Below are 24,604 nucleotides of genomic sequence, written 5' to 3'. Positions count from 1 at the left end.
ACGTGGTTTGAAGGCTGGAGCGCACGCTTCCACTTATCGCTATTTGTACCCAGTTTTACTCAGAGCTGGAAGAATGAACTGAAAGCAACGAGGGCCAGTTCTTTGCTTTCTTTAATCCCATAGTTAATTAGTTTTTTTCGTTATTTTCTCTTGTCCATATTTACAATGCTGATTCAGGGCTGTGGTTGAGAGAACCTTTCTTTTGTGTTTTTCATCTATAACAGCTACACATACAGAAACTGACACGTTAACTCATTTAAGAAATACGCAACTCATGATCACTTCCCCATCTTGGGCATGTGCGACATCATTAGGGTAAAAAAAAAATTATCGCATCCCAACCACACAAACGTGTACCTTACGAGCAGTTGCGAACACCGACCCTGCACGTCCGCACGTCCGCAGGCATAGCTTCACTCCTGTGACCTCGAGAAAGAAAGAAAAGCATGCGGTCGTCTCCGTCGATGGATAAGGTACTGCTGCTGCGACGCGGTCGCCCCCAGAGCAGCTACACCATCGACACGCCCAGCTGGGGGGAGAAGAGCCGCTTCCACTCTTTCCGCAACAACCTCTGCGTCGGTAACCGTAACGTCACCATCGCGCTCTTCGGCTTCCTCGGTGCCATCTTGGCCGTAGCCGGCACATTAGCTTACGTTCACAGCGGGGGCCACGGAGTTTACGAGCCCCTCGTGAACGACTACGACGCCGCCACCGCCACATCCGCTTTGATCGTCGTAGCGCCCGACGCCCTGGCCAGCCGGCGCTCGTCGCCTTCTCCGCACAAGCCGGCCGCTGCGCCCTTCCTGATCACCAAGAAGCCTTCCACACGGAGACACCGCCCAGTTGCCCGTATGGACCGACGCTCGCCGAGACGGACACCTAAGAATCAGCTAAGAGAGCGAGGCATCGCCGCGCCGGCCACCGGACACTCTCGAAGGCGCGAGAAAGCGACGATGGCGGTAGCTGGGCGCGCGGCGACGACCATGGTCACAAAGCAAGAAGAAACGGCGATAGCGAGCACGGAGGAAGAGCGAAAGAAGCGGCAGCAACGGCTGCAACAGCAAACGCGGTCGCCGCAGAGCCTCGCTGAAGACGAGGACGATACGGAAGTGGAAGACAAGGTGGCAGCGTCGGCGCCCCTGCCGAAGCACCTGGTTCCGCGACACTACAGCGTGCTGCTTCATCCGCACAACGACGGCTCTCGATTCGTCTTCACTGGCGTGGTCAAGATCAACGTCAAATGTGTCGAGAGCACCCGCCAGGTTGTGCTGCACGCCGCAGGAATTCAGGTGAGAGTTGCTCTGACGATTCGTGCAGTTGCTCATTGCTCTGTACTCTCTACGAGGTCTCTACGATGACCACAGGCGTGAGCACGAGGGGGGCAGCCCTTTTGATAACCTAGAGGGATGCAGCGCAAAGTATCCCGCTACACTCATTCAGTTATGACCACGTAAGCTCTTGGCGATAATAACGGCTGAAGGCCCCTGATGTTGCGTTCCAGGAATCAGGAGCATAGCTAGATTTTTTTTTCGGGGGGGGGGGGGGGGGTAGGTTCAACCATAACTTCTGTATGCTCTGGCTTTCTTTTGTAGGCGAACGTGTACATATACGCAGGCGAACTTGAAAAATTTTAATGGGTTTAAACTCCCTAATACCCCCCCCCCCCCCCAAAAAAAAGTTCTGGCTACGGCCCTCATTGGGAAGGTTCAAAAGCTTTCGCATTTGCATTCTCCTTCCCTTCCCCCTCTCTCCCCTCCTTGGTTACGCCACTGTCAGGAATGTTTACTCCCTATCTGCGATTCAGGGAATCCAGGGAGCAAAGGTGTGCTGTTCTCAGAGCAACATCATCCCCTCATTTCAGTTTTTGTGTGTCCATTATGAAGTATGTTTGCTTTTGTACTTATGTAAATAATAGGGAGGGGGGCTGTAATGATACTCGCCCACCCCCTATAAAAGGGAACTCTGGAACCCAGTGCACGCCTATGATGATGACTACGGCACGGCGATAACGTCACACTGGGGGTGAGGAACAGATAATAGTGGTCTGTTCGAATTTATATAGAGCATTAAAGTTATCGATTCATGTAGTCCTGTTACTAGCAGAGCTACTTCATCCTGCAGATGTGCCGTTGGTACGTGTAACGTAGCACGTAAAAGACCCGTACAGAAGTAAGGAATCCATGTGCGTCTTTTTTTATCGCTCCTGTCTGCTTCTATTACGTGCTATGTTACACGTACCAATAGAACCGTTTATGTAAACACAACGTCTTCCGTTCCTGGCGTCACAGATGGCACCTACGCTTTATAACCTTTGCCTGTGAGTACAAACTATGTGGTTCAAAGGAAACACAGCTCTCATACAAAAGACAAAAAAGCACGCACATGGGCCCAGTATGTCCTTTCTTCCTTTTGTACGTATTACTTTGGACCGACAAGCAGTGCTTAATTAACAGACACTGCCAGTCATCCCTAAGTGTCTCACTGAAATAAGGCATTTAGCTTACGCTAAATGCCATTCAGCCTGGCTTTAGGGCTTCGGGTTCTTGTGGCACGTATAGTGAAGTTCCTTGTCGTTGTTCACCTGCGCAGGTGAACAACGCGAAAGTGTCGTTCAACGCAGTGGCGGCCAACAGGAGCGCAGTTCACGAAATCCCAGTGCGGCGCGTCGACTTGAACAACAGCACTCAGCAGGTGACGCTCGAGCTGGCCAGTTTTCTGCACGCGCAAGTCAACTACGACATTTCCATCAGTTACGTTGGATCTGTGAGCCGCTGGCCTAAGGGACTCTACAAGGCTTCCTACGAGCTCAGGAACGGGTCGGAAATGTGAGATAGGATGATCCAGCGCTGTTCGACACTTCTTTTTCAAGCAGCGTTGCATTGTTTTCTAGAATACGACAGCAACTTAACACGACACTATGTAGATGGATTGCAGTGACGTCAATGTAACCACCATGTTGAAATATCAACATAGTGGCACGCGGAACCTGTAATTTTAATTTAATGTTGAATCAGTGAATCACACGTAGGTTTCTACTGTTATTTTGGCTCAAATGCAAAAAAAGCAAAAAAAAACGTTCTAGTGGCGTCGTGAAGACATTGAAGCAGATTAAAAGCATCATGGTTAAGCTGAATTGATGTCACCAAAGACGTCATGTTGGAGTACGAATTCGTTAAGAACTCACTTCAATGACGCCACGTGCATGTAATCATTGTCGACCTGAAGTATGTGAAAAGGCATACACATGTACACTTTTAAAAGTAAAAAAATAGAGATTCCCGCCTCTCCCTTCTTAATTTTTTGCCTTTTTTATACACTTTTATTTTTATTCTTTGACCTGTTGTCAAGATATACCAGGCAAATGCAGCTGAACCTGAGACTACACAATCCTGCAAAGACTTCGCTATTTGTTTTGCACCCTTTCGAATGACTTGATGATTAACATGTTAGCTAATATAAAACAGCATATACAGCGGAATATATGGTACACCTCAGTAGAAGACATGTTTATTTGTGTCTCCGCCGTGAAATTAAGCGTGCCGATGGTATGTCAACGTTTTGGTGCTCAGATGGCAGCATTAATCTGTATTATCACACTAATTTCGTTACATTTATATTTATTGTTTGAAAGTATCATCAGTTATGAGAAAATTTTCTCTATTTCTTTTATTAGAAAGGTTGCATTGTAACGGCCATCTTCATTGCCTTCATTATGACCAAGGTGTTAATCTGGGCCTGTTGGTAGTCCATGTTTACAACGGTAAACGCGCACTGAAAACGAACACACAATGCACTGTGTGGGTTCGTTTGTGTCCCTTCAATAAGTGTTCGCCTTCAGTGCGCTTTTACCCTTTCTATTCATCATGAAATTTCACTGTAGCGCTCTGCCTTTATAGCAATTCTCCGTGAGTCTTCGATAGAAAACTATTATCATGAACTGGCACGTGCTCAGCGACCAACCAAACATTCTGTATAGAAGGTTAACAAGAGAATCCTAAACGTGCCGACCAGATCTGCTGTGACCGAGCCCAGCGTGATTCAATGCGAGCTGCGCCAATTTTTTTAAATAAACCACTGACTTTGCGTAGCATCTGACAGTACGTTGCAGTGTTATCTATTTCACTCTCTCTCCTTTTTTATGATATCCGTCTAGGTGGGTGCTTTTCACCCGCATGAGGCCGAGGTACGCCCGCCGCGTGTTCCCGTGCTTCGACGATCCTTCTTACCGGGCGACCTTCGACGTGGAGGTCTTGAGGCGCAAGGACTTCAACTCCATTTCCAGCATGCCCATATTGAAGATTGAAATGAGGTATACGGGGAGAACGGCATGTTCTGCGTGACTTTCTTTATACTTCTGATTCCCGGTCTGTGCGCTGCTCTAATCTACACTCATAATATTGTTCCACTTAGGTTCCAGATAAAGCAGTCGTTAACCAGAACAGACGAAGCTGTTCGTTCGGTATCGGCCTATACTAACAAATTATGAGTAGGCTTTCAATAGACGTTGGCTCTAACAATTTAAAACACGGTAAACATTCGCTCTAAAAGCTGCCATGATAAGACGTAATTGTCGTTTTTTTTATTGCAAAGACAATCTTCAATTATATGGGTAATTATGCGCTAACTATTGTTGGAGTAAAAACTGTCGAATGCGAACTACCTTAAACGTTAAAGTTGTCATTCAAATTTATTATACTGCTCGATCCCGACACCAGACATTGAATCGTCGCTAATAGCTATGAAATTTGGATCGGCTTCTTGTGCATTTTGCTTATACAGGCGTAATGCCTAAAACGCACAGACAGCACATCTACAAGTGCCACTAGTTGGTACAAGTGCCACTATAGAAGTATACAAACGGGGCGCACGCGCTCTCGTAAGAACGCTGATACCGCTGAATGGGTTATCTTATCGAGCAATGCTCCTTTATCGCCGCAGTCACAACCACAACGACTACGTGAACGACGTGTTCGTTCGCACCCCTCCGATTCCAACTTATATGTTGGGGTTCGCCGTCACCGACTTCACGCACATTGGCACCGAAACCGTAAGTCACTTGCCATATCCGTTTTGTAAACATGGAGGATTAAAATGATTGGTTGGTATGTGGGGTTTAACGTCCCAAAACCACGATATGATTATGAGAGACGCCGTAGTGGAGGGCTCCGGAAATTTCGTCCACCTGGGGTTCTTTAACGTGCCCCCAAATCTGAGCACACGGGGCTACAACATTTCCGCCTCCATCGGAAATGCAGCCGCCGCAGCCGGGATTCGAACCCGCGACCTAGGATTAAAATGACAGGAAAAGTGCTAGCCAACACTGGGGCATTGCAAAGGTTGTTCAACAGGGCGCATAGTTGTTTTTTTTTTTTGCAAAAAATATTACAGCGTCCACGGGGCCAAACACATTTTCTCATAGCAACCCGACCCGAGACGGTTTCACCGCTCAAGATTCCCGGAAAAAGTTTTTTTTTTTTTTTTGCCCCACGAACTTTCCTCGCAGAACATACTGCTTGCGACACAAGCTACATTTGCAGTTTTGTGTGCTGAGCTTTAAGGTTGTGTCTCAGGCTTTGTAAACTGTGTGCGAGTGTGCCAGTGAGCAATCGAAAAACGCGTAAGAAACTTTTATGCAATCATGGTCCGGGACTTCATATCCTTAAAGAAGCCCTTCAACACTCCACATACCCACGGGATTGACACTAAAGATGACTTTAAAGTATCGAGGGATGTTAGCGGCAGTCGGGCTACTTCATATCACATGGCTTTCAGCGCAACTTAACAACGCTACATTGCTTTTACAGCACTCTGCTGAGCACCATCGCATTGTGCTATAAATGCAAAAACTCAAATACGGTTTCTAACGGCGTAATCGGTCAAACGCCGCCTTCAATGTGAGCCTAACCTTTTATTTACACTTGCTTTTCCTTCAATACAATTGGATAGAATTTATTTGCGAGATTTGGAAGTTAGTTTTCGTGCGGAATAGTATGCGATCTTACACCACTTCCTGCATTATCAAGCGAGACGTTTGATTTGAGATGTTCGGGTTATTTCGTATGCACATTTATTGGGTAATCAGATTCTTCAAATTACTGACGAAATGCCACAGCCACTTCTTTTTCCTCGAAGGTTTCATTTCTGCATTATCTCTCACTAATGCTGCATGTAACTTCACTTACCAAACACTAAGCAACTCCCGCTACCAAGGTACACAAACATGCTACTCGAAGAATTGCAATACTTTCAGGTATTTAATATCTCGACAAATCTCTGCATGTGATTAGCGTACGTCACTGGTGCTATCGATGCCAACGGCTGTAATTTTTTTTCTTCTTTAGGTGAAAGTGTGGTCCGAGCCATCTTCTCTCACTCGCGCGGAGGTCGTCTTGCAGACGGCCACCGCTGGCCTCCAGCTGTATGAGAAGTATTTTCGGACGCGCTACCCACTACCTAAACTCGGTACGAAACTTTTAGCGGTGCAAGCCCAACTAACAAACGCACCCATTCGGCACCTGTAAACAAATCATCTGTATGTTTGATAGCACATCTCAACGAACCATCAACACCCGCATATTACATGTTTTTTGAGTGCCAACATTATATCAAGCCGAACACAACGGTTTCACATGGGTGACTTCACGCTGCTTCATCTCTATCTACTTTATACGGCTGTCAAGATAATTGTTGCGTCACTCCGTTCCCCAACTTTCACTGTCGAGGACTCGCAGAATAACATAAAAATAGGCTATGAGTTGTTAGGTTATCAAAGAATCGCACGGTGATTTCTTTTTATAAGAAGCAGTACGCCATGGGAGAATTTTCTACGAAGAATATTGATTCTTCGTTTATTCACGTATACGAAGCACCGCGTTCTGATTCTACATACTATCGGTGCTTGGATCGGGGCGTAACACATTTACCCGCAGTACTCCGTCTTTCGGAGAACGCTGGTTACTGCGGGTCACTCACTGGCGAGAGCATCTGTAGAGGCTTTCGCTCCGTCTACACCGTCTTACCCGCAGCTCTTTCGTACGTCGTAAACGGAGGTTTACAACTATACCTCCTGTGCCCTTGAATGCTGCCTTGAGGGAGCGGAATGCCCAATCGTGCTCTCTGTTGTTCTCTTCAACGTTTTACGAATCCATTTGGTAACGGAGCTGACAGTGTAAGGAGCGCCGCTAAATATAAAGAATATACATTTAACCATTCAGTACGCATTCGCTACATCGTCGCCAACATTGCTATTGTTGCTGGGGAGGAAGGAGTACGAGAATAAAAGTGCAGTGTATCGGCAGCCTCTAACGTGCATTGCATCTTGTAGTTGGTTACTGGAGAAACACGCAAGAGCACCGAAATATCTATCAATGGCCACTAAAAATGAATGAAAGCCATTGAATGTCACCTATTTCTGTCACAGTTTCAAGGGCCATTAATTTTTAATTCCACAAAGTGTTAATATGAATAAACTATTATGTTTAAGTGTATCACTAGTTTATGCTTCCGTATCACCACAACATGAGTCTTAGACAGTAAGACATAAAAAAAGAAGGGCAGCAGCTTCGCCAAGCCAACATCTTAGCCATATTATCAACAACTCTGGTAATGTCTTTTTGACGGATCGAGCTCATTGGTAAATAATGACTCAATTATATTCTGAAACAGCCCAAGAGCCAACATAATAAAATTAAAGAAATGGTGCACCACAGAGGCCCAAGCTGCGAATGCGTTGAAATTCATTTGTGTCACAGTGTTGAAAGTGCACTGAATATCCACCAACAAATGACAACGCGCATTCAGATTTATTTTCAGACATTATTAATCATCCATTTATCCCCCACGAAATGAATGACAATGATGTTTCGACGTGATACACAGGCCGGCAAAGCCGAGTTCGTGTTGATAGATTGTGTCGTTTTCAAACTACCCTGGAGGTTCTTGTGCTCATACCATAGTGGTGAAAAAAGTAATCTTCAGTTGTAGTGTTCTTTTTTAATTTTTTAATAGATATCATTGTAACGCCTGGTGGAGGAGAGCCCAGTGCAAGCGAGGGCGTCGTGTTTTTCCCAAGTTCATACCTGACACGTCACAACGTTTCCTTGGATGCGAGAAAGCAAGCCGAATGGAACATTTACAGGCACATCCTAAAGCAGGTGAGCGAGGATGTTGCCAGAAGGCTGTTGCAACTCGTGAGGCTGTTGATGCCGCCATATTTTATATGTTTACTTAAAAGTTTAAACTTTGCATAAAAAACAAAATTGCGGCTTATACAGCTTTACGCCGATGATCTATAACATTTCCTTTAGATGTACACTAGGCAAAGAAAACTCGCGAAAGCTTTTATCTGTCGTTGCCGTTATAGTAGAAGCACACTAAAGCCAGCGACCATCCTACATCTCTCTAGCGCAGAAAAAATGTACGTCTAACATTTTACAGTTACCTAGCTGACAACGTATTTGGCTAATGTTTCATAGGTTTGCAATGCATGATGATTGGATTGTGATGAACAGCTCAAAATTTCATTGATTTCTTAAAACTTGTTGCAATTTCTTGTAATTATAATTAATTAACAGATTAAATATACTATTTATATCATTCGCAAACGCTCTTCTCTGCACTGCGCATTCGCTCGACCATGATGGCGGTACCCTTCATGCTTCAACTGAATACGAGGTCCTGGTTGCACGTGCTAGGGAATGTCTATTGTGCCTGTTTAGATGAAGAGGGCCGAGCGTGTATTTTCGCGTCATGTTACGGGTAAGCAAACTGCACGTGAACACGCTGTTTTTAGCAGTGACTAGCTGCCATTAGGTGGTCTAACTGCATCTTCTGAAAGCTAGCTTTACAATTAACTTTGCAAAAATAGCCGCGGGAAAAACAGTGGGAAAATATTCTTGTCGGCGTACGTTTTTTTTTTTTTTTTTTTGAAAAACAAAACGATGCACCCTGTATCGAGTCGGCGAACGTTCAGTTTTGAGGCGTTATAGCTGCGCTATTGCTGATCCAATGGCGTTAACACACTTGGCTCCGTTCAGTGGATCGGAGGCCTTGTCAACTTCCATTCCTGGAGAGAGCTATGGTTGGAGGCTGCTCTCGAGGGGTACATACTGCACGCACTGGCCAGAATGCAAAACACCAAGTTACCCGAGGTAAGCACAACGTTTTCACTAATCCTCGAAAGTCCGCGTTCGTGTCATTTACTAATAGCAGATTCGGCAGGACGCTGTGCCCTTCAAACACGCATTGCAACCGTGCAAAACCTGAAGTGGTGTCATTGAGTTATGGTCGAGAACCCTGATCTCACCGCATAAAAAAAGTAGCATTCCGCAAAATATGCATATTTATAGGTGCTCAATCCAACATGTACATTCGGAGAGTGTTACTTCAAAAGAAATATAGGTCATTCTTCAAAGTCGAATGTGAGAGCGTTTTCAAAAGCTCTGTGCTGAAGCGGTATGTTCTGAAAGGACCCGGTGAATGTGTTGAGTTCGCTGGATTCCAGTGAGCCAAATGTGTAAGGGCTTGCTGGAGCGTTCGTAAATGACCACCCGATTGTAAAGTAAAATATACATGGATGATTGTGTATCCTGGGGTAGAACATATTCTGCTTCTGCTATAATCTGTAGAAGAATGGGATTGTAAGGGAGAAGGGGAGGGGGTAGAGGACAATGATACATTTACTGCTAGATAGTCAAGACTGCACTAAATTATGAAGAGAGGGAAGGCGATGAGGGTCTAGGCGCTAAGTGTGATAAATGACTATTCTGTTTTATATATGTATTTCGTTCACTCAGTGCACATAGTGATTTTGCAGGACGATTCGTACCTTTCTCTTTCCATTTGTCGGTTTCGCAGGGTTCGCAGTACACACCTAGACGACCGTTACGGGGGCGTAAAAATTAAGTTTTGTATTTTGGGACGGCGGTAGCGCCAAGAAACCAATACTTGATAGGGTATTCCTGCGGTACGAGAAGCACTGGCGTACTCTGGTATAAAGTTTGCTCCGTCTTGTTCAAAATGATGCGGCGAAGACTTCCGTAAACATAATTTCAGGACGAAGACAGGCTACAAATCAAGATGCAACAGATGCTAAGCCTGGAAGTGACTCAAGAGATCCCTGCCCTCTCCAGAGATGATTCCTTGCCGGATGCCGATACGAGCTTAGCCGCTCGCAAGGTGACCACGCATATCAAACACCACTACAGAGCACTATCGCGAAACGTTGCTTGAGCGAAAAGCTTATATCAACTTATGTGCTGACTTGTATTCCAGGGAGAGCTATTGCTCCACATGTTCGACAGTGTGGTCGGTTCCGATAGCATTCGAAACGCTCTTCAGGTAACTATAGGCGAACCCTACGTTATCTGATTCGCATTGTCACTGCAGGTGGTAACGAATCCACACGGTCATTTTGTTTGCAGGAGTTGATGGTGAAACGAAAGCACGGAACTATAACGGAAGAAGACCTGTGGGAGGAGCTTTCTAATGTGAGTATCTTTATTACATCACGAACACAGCGATAGTGCATTATTATGACTCGTGATGTTAAAGCGCTGCTACAAGCGTAAAGTGAAGTGTAAGGTTGAGTCCCTTAAGAATAAACCTGAAAGAACCCTCAGAATTTTTCCAGTCGTACATGGAATCATATTAAAGGAGTGCAATATTCTTCACTACACAAACAGGTTTGCTACGCTCGTTCACTATCCAGTCATTTGCGAGGGCTCTTTCGTCGCGCAGGTGAACAACGAGAGCTTCCCTGGTGCTGTCGTGGCCCACACGTGGACTCACAGCGCCGGATTTCCGTTGCTGACGATCAGTCGCGTCTACGGCCAGAGGGTCGTCATCGCACGCCAGGAAAGATACGGACAAAAGTAGGGGCGCGAACGCGACTACGCCGCAGTCTCTAGACTTCTCTCATTTGTCAAACGACAGGTGGCACCAGCCATAGAGTTTCCTAAATGGGAATCATGGGTAGTACACACATTTGGCTAGTCTTCATACTTGTGGGCGGCGAATCGTACTTGCGGCTTCGTTAATTGCTGTGTTTCGGTTTTGTTTTGAAAGAAAGATTCAACCCTTTTGAACTTCGTGACCGGATTTGGAAAGATTAAAAAGACTAAAAGAGTAAGGTAGTAAAGTGCAACCTCTGAACCTTTGCTTATTTTTCTTTCGTGAGAAAACAGCTACAAGCCACACGAACACACACAGAGCCAAAAGCAGTACAAAAGTACAAAGATTAGACAAATGTGTGCACTACCTATCATTCCCATGCTCGCTGAAGCGCCGTGCGCTGCAGCTCCCATCGATACTAGCGCAAGAGTTACTTCTAGTGTATATTAGGAAACTCTAAGGCGCCAGTAGTGCTCTGTATTCATCCAGAGTAACTGTAGTAACCAGCAGAGCACTGTATTCAGCCATGGAAGGCAGACGTGTTTCAAAGGCCACGGGTTTCACAGTGCTCATGAGCTTGAACTAATCATCAGTTGACATAGGCAAGATACGTTAAGAACATTGGTGGAACAAGACATTGGTACTAGGGGTAGAACAAGACAGTGGAACAGTGATGGAACAAGGGGTAATATTGCTAGAACAGCAGTCGTTACAGGCCTACATACCAGTGCATTATAAAAAAACATGTTCATAGAAAAACAAATAAAGGTAGGGTGGAAAGTAGCCATGATATTAGACTGTATTAGATGGAGTAATGTAAACATGATAGCGACAAACAGTATAGGCTACGCGTGTACGCACACCATTTTAATGGGCTTGCTGAGAGAGATCACCACCATCATAAGGGAACGATGCATGCCATATCAGTCATCATACTGCTGTTTCCGATGAATAAATGAAACATTACGTCTATTTTCACGAAGCAGACTACGTGACATTGGCCCAGCAACCAAGTTCAGTAGAGTGTAACTTGGTATTACGTCGTCTCAACTTGCCCCCCTTTTAGTGAATTCACGTGCTCTTTCGTCCCTTGTCACTCGTTATTGAAGTGTCATAGTATGAACCACTTACATATTTCAAAATCTTTTGGCATTTCTACAGGTTACTATAATTACAAAGATGAACAACCTCACGTGCGCTGTCCGAGTTTCTTTATTTAAGTCACCGCACGTGTACACCTACGAAAGCTTACTGCAGGCATGTTTTTTATTACTTCTTATTTTTCCTTCTGCCGTGACTTTGACAGCTCATCCCAAACCATCTGGAGCATTCCGGTAACCTACACAGACGGAACGAAGATGGACTTTGACAATACCGGCAACATTTTTTGGTTGAAGACCAAAGAAGGTGAGCCCATTACTCAATATGTATAGCTGAGCTGGCGTAAACGAAATGCGTTCTAGCTTGGCGCATTTTGCAAAGGGCTTCAACAGAAACAAAGTACTGCCCAATGCTTCTGTAACGTGATATAGTAGTGCATGTTTGCCGTTAAAGGTCGCCTTTATCAGTCGCATGCTACAGTAGTGAACTGAGCATAAGTTTGTTGCAGTCCCTCCGAACTTACGGAATTATTTTAATATGTTTACTCAGTCCCTCTGAACGGTTATCCACGAATATACTTAGATTATATGGTGTTCATTCGCAGCTCAACAATAATCAAATATGGCGTTCGCTTGCATTGCATTTTCGTGTCTATACGCTGTTTGTGTTTGCGTAATCGCGTCGCTTGTGAACGGCATACTGCAAAAACATAAAAGTAATGTTTCGACATTTCTTTTATGACACCGCAGTGCTTATTCGCCAGAGCAAAATGAGCCCTTCACGCTATCATCATAGCTGTTATATTACCTTTTTGTGCTGATGTTACCGGCCAATCGCAATGTAACTGCTGCCTCGCGCAAAGCGCACCCGAATAAGTGAACGATCTGGATACTGCAAGAACCTTCTGATCAGATTACGTGCTCAACGCGAATACTGCAGTTAGTTCTGAAACTTACGTGGCCGCTTGCGATAACGATGGAATATTCGATGATACATGTATACAAGCAGTCGCGCTTGATCGCTTGTCAGTTTTTCGACAGCTGATGCTCTGTTCATCGCCATCAGTATCGTGCATTGCTAGCTTGCAGTTTAACTTTTTGTTTCCCGGATACAATTCGGCCAAATAAAGCTTTACAGATTTCTGAGTTCTGTTGGAGTCTTCAGCGCCATCCCGACGACGCGGCAATATGAACGTCGTGACTTCTGTCGTTGTTTAACGGTTTTAACTGCACACATTGTGTTCACAATTTCACAGTTGTGTTCAGCTCTAACCAAATACTTGCAGCCAAGCTTCCGACAGCTCCTAAGGACGATGACTGGTTGATCGCTAACCTGCGGGGCTGTGGTTACTATCGGGTCAATTATGATCCCCGGAACTGGAACATCATCACCATGGAGTTGAACATGTACCACACGGTAATCATATGTTCACCCCCCCTTTTCATATACACACGAAACTATGCCTGAAAATACCGCAACTCATTGCTTATCACAGTGTACAAGCCTTCCCTAGCAAAACCAAAACTGTTGTCACGTAAAATTTCCTTTAAAACTATTCGAGAAATATTGTAAATGAAGGGCTCACAATCTTGTTTCACGTGCAACATTTGCGCGACTTTCAAGTTACATGATAGAAAAAATATATCGACAGCGCGGGATAAGGAGCAACATTTTGTTTGATGAATTTATCGACGGCTATCGTACGATGTTGCAGCTGATTGTGAGTCTACATCGCTTGTCATGCCTTGCGAGTTCTTTATAGGTTCTAAGCAAAGTTCAGCCCATAAATGTTTCATTCTGTATTTCACACTGCCACATGTACCACGTAAACTTAAACTGCAAAGTGAGCCGACAGTGACAATATAGACCGGTAATCGTCTAGCGTTTTTCTTTACACTTACTCCTGACTCGATCCGATTTGATCTGTGCACAGAATATCGACGTCGTCAACCGGGCCCGGATAATCGACGACGTGTTCGAGTTGGCTGAGTAAGGCTGCAACCAAATCTTTCCTTTTTGTCAACTTTTTTTTGACAGTGCAGGACACAGTTGCGAACAGTATATGTTCCAAATTGACGGGAAGATGTCCCAGAGTGACTTTACTGCCACAAAGCTTTCGAATAAATCTCGTGTTCCCTTGCTACCACGTTCTACACAATCCAGAATGAGCTTTAGGTGATAGGATCACGCATTAAGGAGGGGGGGGGTGGTGGCAGCGCGTACTTCTCTTTCCCCAATCATATAAGGTGGTTCAGGTTCATACTCAGTAAGACCTGTCCTGTACGCCATTGTTTAACGTGAAAAGTTACGGTTGATGTATTTGGAGAACGGCTGGCTTCTCTCCTTTACCTACCAGAAGCTAGTGGTTCAAAGCAGGTCTTTCTGAGTAGCACGTAATAGTTTCATTTTTATTGCCACACTGCGTTCCACCTTATGGAGAATACCGCGCGCCTGTGCTTAGCATTAACCTAACCAGAATAAAATGTCGGTGTCACCACAGGAGGGCACACGGAGGAGGGGAAGCCACTCTTCCCCCTTCCCCCCGTCAGCTGAAAGAAAGGAGGGCGAAAATTCTGCCGCACACAATAGGGAGTTTTCGAATAGGGAGCTTTTGGGGCCCCCAAGAGTTTGGGGCCCCAAAATCCTTTGCGTATGCACGCTTTGAGTCAATCAGGAGCGAAGAGTTTTCAAATGGGGTCTGCGGCGCTTTAGATACTTTCTCAATTCTTGGTCATGTCACTTCAGTGGGTGCAATCACGTTTGTCTGACGCAAGACTTTTGGGGCAGGCTTTGGGGCTCCCGCTAGATTTGAGAAATAGCGCCCCAATTCAAATCTGAAACGTGGTTTTGCGCATGCGCAGTGGCCTTGACGCTATTTCTTTGGAGCCCCTATTCGAAAGCTCCGCCCCCCCCCCCATGAAGGGCAACTATGAGCTCGCTTAAGGGTGTCGCTCTAAATCAGCGGGTGAACAACGCTTCCTGTTTCTGGCTCTTCTTCTGACGTACTTTTTATCAGCCTTGGTCTTGTCCCGTACGGCACTGCCCTGCATGCTTCGGAGTACCTGCGACGGGAGAAGGAGACCCTGCCGTGGACAACAGTGCTCAAGCGTTGGGAGTACCTTGAGGCCATGCTCGCCGATGAAGCAGTACTCGAGAAATGGAAGGTGAGCACCGTTTGCCTGTGACCGTTCGTAAACAGCTTCGACGGGAGCCATCACGCAGATGCGCGCTCTCGCGCCACGCCCGCAACCAGTCCGTGCCGTTTCGCTTTGGCTGGGGACAGAAGAGCGAGCCGCCCCCTATCATCTATATAAGAGAGTTCCTTTATATATATATATATATATATATATATATATATATATATATATATATATATATATATATATATATATGAGATCTAACAGACAGTAATGCCAAGGAATTTACAGGGGAAGTTATTAGAACCAATGGAATGTAAATAAGAAGCAATAAAAGCGGGTGAAAAAATAACCAGCCATGAAAAAATAACGCGTAGAGCATCGAACGCGTTATTCGAAGGTCGTAGGTTCAATTTCTGCTCACGGCTGGTTAGTTTTTCACCCAATTTTTATTGGGTGTATATATATATATATATATATATATATATATATATATATATATATATATATATATATATATATATATATATATATATATATATATATATATATATATGTGTGTGTGTGTGTGTGTGTGTGTGTGTGTGTTGTTGTTGTTGTTGTTGTTGTTGTTGTTGTTGTTGTTTAACAGCGTAGATGTTAAGTTCGTGGTAAAAGTGTCCGTCCGGCCGCAAACAACTCTCCTCGCCGTTGCCTAAGAACAACCAAGCCACGGTTGTGCACCACCTATATATGGATACGTCACCTAGCCTTTATGCTCCGAGGAGCAACCACCGTAAATAAAACGCGCCCTCCGACAGAAACAGTCTGCGCCACTGACCTCCATTAAAAAGGCTGGACGATGCATCAATGCTCTTTAATGCGGGTGCTTGTAAAGCCACCGGAAGGTCCCTTTTTTTGCCCCGGAAGCTGGCGTCTTCTGGGCGTTTTAAGCGTGTGATTGATATATTCTGGTGGCAGCTGTTGTGATCGTAATTTCTTTTTACATTATTATTTATTTATTTATTTTTATTTATTTATTTCGACATACTGCCAATCCCATCATGGGTTTTAGCAGGAAGGGCGTGAACATAAAAATTCGAATAAGTACACAATAAAGACATACATCGCGATAAAGTACAGAATGAAACTAACAGAATCGGATCATTTAACAATTTCAGATCAAAGAAGGCATAAAACATTAGTGTAAAGAAAAGTTGTCAGAAGAAAATAAATGCAGCGACTTGGTTGACACATTGGTTGACATATTGGCATATGCATCAAGAAACACAACAAGAAATTACAGCAATAAGAAACTACCCTATAATATGGCGAAGTATTTCAAGGAAGGGCAAATTTATACACACTGAAAAACAGAAACATGTTCAAGAATCAACAGAGCGATTTCTCTTCACCTGGATTCAGTACTAAAAATTGCTTAAAGAAAAAATATGATGACATGATACTTCGCTCGTACAATGTTCACACGAACACACATATTAAAATCAACCAGGTGATTCTGTTTGCATAATACAAAGTTCATTTTCGACAAGAGTTAGAAATTTTGCTAATTCGGTAGTGCTGGAGATACTCGGATCCAGTTTATTCCATTCATTAGTGGCTAACGGAAAGAATGAGTACTTAAAGCAGTTTGTGTAGAAGGAGTATTCGTTAAGTCTCATTGGGTGTTTTTGGCGTGTTGTTCTAGTTTGATCAAACGTAAGATAGGCAGATACATCAATGTTTAAATGACCATGTATTAATTCATGTATGAATTTTGCACGTGCTAACCTTGTTATATTCATTAGAGTAAGTAATCTAGCTTTTTTCATTAGTTTAGTCGGAGAATCTGTATGTCTGTACTTGTTGTAAATGAACCTCATAGCTTTCCTTTGTATTCCTTCCAGTTTCGTGATTTGCTGTTTTGTGAATGGTGACCAAATAATATTACCGTATTCAAGTAATGATCGCACAAGGGAAGTGTATGCAAGCAGTTTTAGAGAAGGTGGGGCCTGGCGAAGCCGGTATCTGAGTGTAAACAAGCGGCGTAGTGCAGCTGAAGTAACGTAACTTATGTGTGCATCCCATCTTAGATCTTCAGTTATAATAATTCCAAGATATTTATGCTGACTTACTCTAGTTATGGGAATGTCATTAATGGTGTAAAGAAAATTTGACCTAGTTTTTTTGACTTACTGATAAAATTGTACACTTGTTTACATTAAGTGACATCTGCCATTTACGGCACCAGCAGGAAACATCTTGTAAAGCACTATTTAAAGCTACATGGTCCTCCGTTGAGTTTATTTCTCGATATAGCACGCAGTCATCCGCGAATAATTTGATTTTTTCCTTAATATTTGTAGGCAAATCATTAATAAAGAGAAGAAACAAAATTGGCCCCAGGACACAGCCCTGCGGAACTCCAGATGTGACGGAGGTGGTAGCAGAGGTTTCATCGTTAAATTCCACATACTGTGTACGATCAGTAAGATAATTTTTGATCCAGTTAAGAGCAGTAGAATTTCCTAAGGTGGCCTCAAGTTTTTGAAGTAGTTTCTTGTGTGATACCTTGTCGAATGCTTTGGCAAAATCGAGGAAGATTAGATCAGTTTGTTTTTGGTTGTCAATACTCTGGGATACCTCATGTGTTAATTCCACTAATTGGGTTATGGTTGAAAGACCTCGGCGAAAGCCATGCTGATAGGGAGATAATATACGTTTTTCTTCTAGGAAAACAGTTATTTGTTTAAGAATTATGTGCTCCAGGATTTTACAGATTGTACATGTCAGGGATATAGGTCTAAAGTTAGATATATCATTTCCGCATCCTCCTTTATGCACAGGAACAACTTTGGCCTTTTTCCACTCCAGAGGTAAAGAGCACGTTGATAGTGATTTATTAAACATGACGCACAGATATTTAGCTAGCACCTCTGCATATCTTACAAGAAAGATGTTAGGAATGTTGTCAGGCCCTGCTCCTTTTTTTGTGTCCAAGTTTAACAAGAGATTTATGACACCGGCCTCATTGACAATAATCGGTTCCAGGGTACCTTCCGCACTAGTGTCGATGTCTGGAATGTTTCCGTCATCGACAGTGAATACAGACTTGAAATAGTTGTTCATTTTGTCTGCAGTGATCGGGTTATCTTTTTCCGGGGGTGTGTTGCTTTTGTTGTTTTTTGCAGGTTTTAGGTAGCTCCAAAACTTGCTGGGGGAATTTTTTGGAAAATTTGGCAACGTTTTTGTGAAATAGTTGCTCTTCGCTGATTTGATTTTTGTTTTTAGGTCACTCACAGCAGCAGTCAAATTATTTACTGTTACTGCTCCGGGTTTTCGTTTCATTCTCTTTCGTATTCGCTTTACTTTGCGTTTCGCATGTATTACCTCACGTGTTATCCACGGGTTGTGTTTCTTAATTTTTTTCACTCTAAGAGGTACAAAGGTATTAATGCAGTGGTGCATAATTTCTTTTAACTGAGACCATAATATTTCAATGGTCGTGGAACTATCATTCGACAATTCTTCGAAGGACGGAAACTTTATAATTAGATAATTTAGTATGCTGGTGTCGTCAGCATATTTAAAATCCGGGTAAGTAATTTTTATGTTCGTTGGTTCTATTTTATCACGAAAGGGGACAGTGCACAAAGTGAGCTTGTGATCAGATATGCCATCCATAACTTCAATCTTTGTTTCATCGGCTGGGAAGTGGTTACTCAAGAATATAAGGTCAAGAATATTTGAAGTTTCTCCCTGGACACGTGTTGGTTGGTTGACTACTTGGTGAAGATTAAAGTACAGCATTGTGTCGATAAGGACATCTGAGCATGCGGAATGAAATTTCATGGATTGCCAGTCAATATCAGGAAGGTTAAAATCACCCAACAAGATGAATCTTGCGCTTTGTATGTTTTGTTCAATGTAGTTGTAGAGCGATTGCATGCTATCTTCGCCAGAAGTAGGACTGCGATAGCAGCAGCCCACAATTGTTGTGTGAAGGCCAAATTTTAGTTTCAAAAAGACAGCTTCTACACCTTCAACCTCTGGCAGCACAGTGTATTGTATTTCGCGTTTTATCATTAACGCTACTCCACCGCCTCGTGTCGGTCTGTCCTTCCGTATTATATTGTAATTTGGGGGCGTTACTTCACTATCTAAAATGTCATTATTTAACCAGGTTTCGCTTAAAGCAACAAAGTAACATTATAACACTTTTCGTGGTCATCCAACGCTACACAAAAAGTGACAGACGTCGTAGTGACGCCATACAAAACGGCGGGGTGCTGTGATCTACAATTGGTGCATGCAACAAACCCTACGATTAGGCATCACTTCGAACGCCGAATAACGCTACACGAAAAATGACCGATGCCGTTGTGACGCCGTTCGAATATGGTGCAGTGCTGTTACAAAGAACGTCACAATTACTCGTTAGTCAGGTGATAGAGAAAAAAAAATGTCATGGCATTTTTTAAGAAAAAAAGTGATGAGTGCACTGGTAGCCAGGAGCGCAAAGGTTTGTCTTTTGTGTTTGATCCCAGACATGAAAACAACGTTGGGATGAAATAGTTTCGAAGATGTGTTTTTGGAACCAAGGGGTCAAAACATGACTCTGCAAAGTGGTCCCCGCAAAGTCTGCTTCTTGAAGACGACATCCAGTTCTCCCTCTTTTTACTTAGTTACTGACCCACTTCACGTATATCTGAGACCTCTAGCGCGGTATATTGCATTTTAAAAACCGAACACCTTCAACACGCCTCGATAAAAACAGAGGCGGTGAAGTACCATACTTTTCTCGCAGAATGCGTAAAAGGGAATATAATTTTGAAGTACTTATGCCTAAAATGTCTTCGGAACAACATTTCCGGTCGATTCGTAAAGTTAACAGCTCTCTACAGGCCAGCATTTCATTTAAAAAAAAGAGCAAAGCCCCCGCGCCCGTAGCAGACGGCTGTTCATGGTGGTAGCTTCCGGGACACCAATGGCGTCTTCCGGTGGCTTCAACCACGCGCTCAATGCACCATTCAGCTCCCCCTAGTAGAGATCGGTGGTATGGTGGCTAGTATCGGTGGTCTGCGCAGCCGCCGCGCCGTGGTCCGCCATGGCTGGTGTGACGTCAGCCTAGGCACACATCGCTTCGTAAGAAACTCTATGGCTTCGTACCATAGAGTTTCGTACAATATTACCTAGAGAGGAATCTGGCGCTGCGATCGTGTACCCTCGGGGGAATTATGGGAAGTACACGTTTCGGATTGGATCGCGTTAGCCAGTGAACTGTCTACGGACCTTTTTCTACAGTTTCAGTTTCCTTCTTCGCGCAGCGTGGGTAGTGGGGTGAGTGCAAAGGACTAAAGCGGCGCCTTTGTTGTCCAAAGAAGCTTGAAACTGCTACGCCTTTCATCTTACTGGAACGCTGGAGCTGTATAAGTCGTGTTTGAGAGTTTAAGCGAAGCGTCGTCTGCTTACCGCTGCGCATAGGTGTAGCGTCCCATGACAGTGCAGGATATTTCATCGAGTTCACGTTTGTTGTTAGTGCGTCTTACCATAGCTCGTTGAATTCATCTGTACAACGACGGCGACGTGAAGTAGACGCACCGCGACCCTCTTCTGACTCGACTTCACAACAAAACGAGGGGTGCGTTGGGGGCAGACCACATCAACAGACGCACCTGGTATCGCAGCAGACAAAACGTTAAGTGTTCCTCACTTAATACTGTGCTGCTGTTTCCATAAATAGATATTGCGTACTTTCAAGGACAAAACAAGAATTACAAGAATGTTTTGTTTTGAAATGTTCTAAAAAATGGCAGCATATCCACGGAGTGAATGATGGAGAGTGGGGCGAAGAATTCGTCCGTCCATTCGTTCTTGCTTCCGTCCGTCCATGCGTCCGTCAGTGTGACCGTCCATGCGTCCATCAGCCCATCCGTGCGTGCGTCTGTTCGTGCGTCCGTCCCTTCGTTCGTCCATGCAGCCGCCCCTGCGTCCGTTCATGCGTCCATCCATGCATCTGTCTATGTGTCCGTTCGTCCATCTATTCAACACTCCAAGTACCACCATCTCGCATCTTTTCATCATATATTTCCCATATAGAAGCACCGCCTTCTAGCGGACATTCCAAGGACTAAACGAGAGGTGGCACACGCACACTTTCCTACGGCTTGCGCTTCGGGTCCACTTTCCACCTTTAACCACCTCGAGTTCATGGTATATACTAGTTCACTGTATTCATGGCACTGCGGCCGAACGCTCGCTAAACCTTTCGAAAACCAAGGAGGTTACGCCCAGTGAGTATGACGTAGCAAACTTTTTCAGCCAGATAGTGCTCAATGTACATGCCAATGGCTGCTAATGAAAAATGAGAGGCGGAGAATTCGGCTTTTGCTTTCTTACGGCTTGCGCTTCGTATCTACTTCCCATTTTTAACCACCTCGAGTTCATTCATGGTATATACAAGTTCATTGTATTCATGGCACTGCAGCTCAACCATAGCCTCCTCTATATAGGAGGCTATGGCTCAACGCTCGCTAAACCTTTCTAAAACTAAGGAGGTTACACCCAGCTAGTATAACGTAGCAACCCTTTTTTGTGAGAAAGTGCTCAATGTAAATGCCAATGGCTGCTAATGGTGATCGCAGCCTGCGCGTTAACTAAAAGCCGAATGCTCCTGTCTCTCATTCTCCATTAGCAGCCATTGACAAGTACATTGAGCACTATTTTTTATTGTTCAACAACGTACAGAAGAAGTCTCTCACCGGCACCACCTTGGAGGTCAAAATGTTATACTTGCTACATGCTACGGGGGACGAACGGGTGCCGCTATAAGGAGCTTTGCCCCTAAAATAATTCATTACATCTTGATGCCAAACTTGGAACGCAATAGCAGAGCAATGCAAACCCTCGTGATTAAATTTGTCCAGGTATCACTTCTACCGCCTAGTCACAAAAACCTCTTGCAATAAAGTTTGCATACAAAAAAATGAAGCATCTTTCAATTAAACATAACTTCATATCACTTTGTTTTGCACTCAGCAAACAAGCGTCGCGAATCTCAAGAACGTGATCCATCCGAAGCAGATCAGAAACCTGTACTTCCCATAATCCCCATGGGAGCACAAGCGCTATACTGAAGGAGCCCGCGTAGACACTAGCGCCAGATTCCCCCTTAGGTATTATTGTAAGAAACTCTATGGCTTCGTACCGTGAAATAGGAAAAGTATGCTTCGTACAGAAACTGGTGTGAAGTAGCATAGCCACCCATAGCCGTCGTGACGTCGCATAACCGCGTATGGCCGTATCGTAGTTGCATAGCCATGTCGTATAACTGCCGGGACCCACCAAGACTTCAGTGGAGTATTTACTCCACAGTAATGGCATAGCAAAAAAAGATGAGAAGGCAAGAAGTTTCGTCTACGGGAGTAGAACCCATGACCGCCCTGTCCGCGACAGCAGATGTCGGACAGGCTATACTCAGCGTAAGCTTTTTGTGGCAGCACAGCCAAGGCTACGAGGCCCTAGCACGCCCTTTTAAATGCGAAGCATTTCTTAGCAAACTTCGGCAACTTTGAGCGTATCTATCTATCTATCTATCTATCTATCTATCTATCTATCTATCTATCTATCTATCTATCTATCTATCTATCTATCTATCTATCTATCTAGCCACCTAAGATTTTTAGCTCTCCTGGCCCAGTGTTACTAGTTCTAGTAACGTTGTCCTGGCCGTTATGATGATGGTATCGATACCGAACTTGGTATGGCATAACAAGTATGAAGAACATATTCGACTAGTCGTAACATGAAAATCGTGACATGTATGTCATGAATGTTATGATTTACATTTCACGGTCCTGCAGCTCTCGCGGTGGTTTCGTTCACATGACATGTTGCAAAAGTGGTATGGTATGACATGAGTACATGGCGAACACAAGAGACAGACCATAACACGAAAATAATGACATGTTGTCATGTAACATGACTACATGCCACGCTCATGATGCGCTCACGGCCGTTTCGCTAGCGTCACATATACCAAATTTGGTATTACGGGATGTGAATGGATGACGAAGGTTTGTGACTGGTGCAAACATGATAATCATGAGATGCGTGTCATTTAACAACATGACTACATGCCACACTCATCATGCGCTGGCGGCCGTTTCGCTATCTTCACTTATACCAAATTTTGTATTATGGAACGTGAATGGATGACGAAGGCATGATACTGGGGCAAGCATGATAAACATGAGATGCGTGTCATGTAACAGCACGACTGCATGCTACGCTCATTATGCGTTTGCGGCCGTTTCGCTAGCTTCAATGTACCAAACTTGGTATTACGCGACGTGAACGGACGCCATAGATAAATAACACATCCAAATATGATAATCACGACATGTGTGTCATGTAACAACATGACTACATTCCACACTCATGAGGCGCTCACAGCCGTTTCGCTAGCGTCACATATACCAAATTCGGTATTACGGTACGCGAATGGATGACGAAAGTATGTGACTGGTGCAAACATGATAATCATGAGATGCGTGTCATTTAACAACATGACTACATGCCACACTCATCATGCGCTGGCGGCCGTTTCGCTATCTTCACTTATACCAAATTTTGTATTACGGAACGTGAATGGATGACGAAGGCATGATACCGGAACAAACATGATAAATATGAGATGCGTGTCATGTAACAGCATGACTGCATGCTACGGTCATTATGCGCTTGCGGCCGTTTCGCTAGCTTCAATGTACCAAACTTGGTATTACGCGACGTGAACGGACGCCATAGATAAATAACACATCCAAATATGATAATCACGACATGCGTGTCATGTAACAACGTGACTACATTCCACACTCATGAGGCGCTCACAGCCGTTTCGCTAGCGTCACATATACCAAATTCGGTATTACGGTACGCGAATGGATGACGAAAGTATGTGACTGGTGCAAACATGATAATCATGAGATGCGTGTCATTTAACAACATGACTACATGCCACACTCATCATGCGCTGGCGGCCGTTTCGCTATCTTCACTTATACCAAATTTTGTATTACGGAACGTGAATGGATGACGAAGGCATGATACTGGGGCAAGCATGATAAACATGAGATGCGTGTCATGTAACAGCACGACTGCATGCTACGCTCATTATGCGTTTGCGGCCGTTTCGCTAGCTTCAATGTACCAAACTTGGTATTACGCGGCGTGAACGGACGCCATAGATAAATAACACATCCAAATATGATAATCACGACATGCGTGTCATGTAACAACATGACTACATTCCACACTCATGAGGCGCTCACAGCCGTTTCGCTAGCGTCACATATACCAAATTCGGTATTACGGTACGCGAATGGATGACGAAAGTATGTGACTGGTGCAAACATGATAATCATGAGATGCGTGTCATTTAACAACATGACTACATGCCACACTCATCATGCGCTGGCGCCCGTTTCGCTATCTTC

The 24,604-nt window shown here is 44.2% G+C and overlaps 1 protein-coding gene across 1 annotated transcript in view; it reads left to right on the top strand.

The window, feature by feature from the left end:
• Positions 1–415: 415 nt before the first annotated feature.
• The window catches only part of LOC119171402 (aminopeptidase Ey-like), a 43,351-nt gene continuing 19,162 nt past the window's right edge, over positions 416–24,604 (top strand). The window contains exons 1-15 of the mRNA XM_075893080.1: positions 416–1,289; positions 2,590–2,825; positions 4,154–4,309; positions 4,939–5,047; positions 6,342–6,462; positions 8,008–8,153; positions 9,036–9,149; positions 10,054–10,176; positions 10,273–10,338; positions 10,422–10,487; positions 10,738–10,871; positions 12,197–12,297; positions 13,277–13,407; positions 13,925–13,980; positions 15,008–15,155. Of these exons, the coding sequence (XP_075749195.1) occupies positions 447–1,289; positions 2,590–2,825; positions 4,154–4,309; positions 4,939–5,047; positions 6,342–6,462; positions 8,008–8,153; positions 9,036–9,149; positions 10,054–10,176; positions 10,273–10,338; positions 10,422–10,487; positions 10,738–10,871; positions 12,197–12,297; positions 13,277–13,407; positions 13,925–13,980; positions 15,008–15,155 (2,550 nt within the window). The 5' untranslated portion in view covers positions 416–446. The remainder of the gene's footprint in view (positions 1,290–2,589; positions 2,826–4,153; positions 4,310–4,938; positions 5,048–6,341; positions 6,463–8,007; positions 8,154–9,035; positions 9,150–10,053; positions 10,177–10,272; positions 10,339–10,421; positions 10,488–10,737; positions 10,872–12,196; positions 12,298–13,276; positions 13,408–13,924; positions 13,981–15,007; positions 15,156–24,604) is intronic.

This window comes from Rhipicephalus microplus, chromosome 4 (genome assembly GCF_043290135.1).
Source record: "Rhipicephalus microplus isolate Deutch F79 chromosome 4, USDA_Rmic, whole genome shotgun sequence".
NCBI classification, from domain to species: Eukaryota; Metazoa; Arthropoda; class Arachnida; order Ixodida; family Ixodidae; genus Rhipicephalus; species Rhipicephalus microplus.
This window is presented reverse-complemented; position numbering and strand designations above follow the sequence as displayed.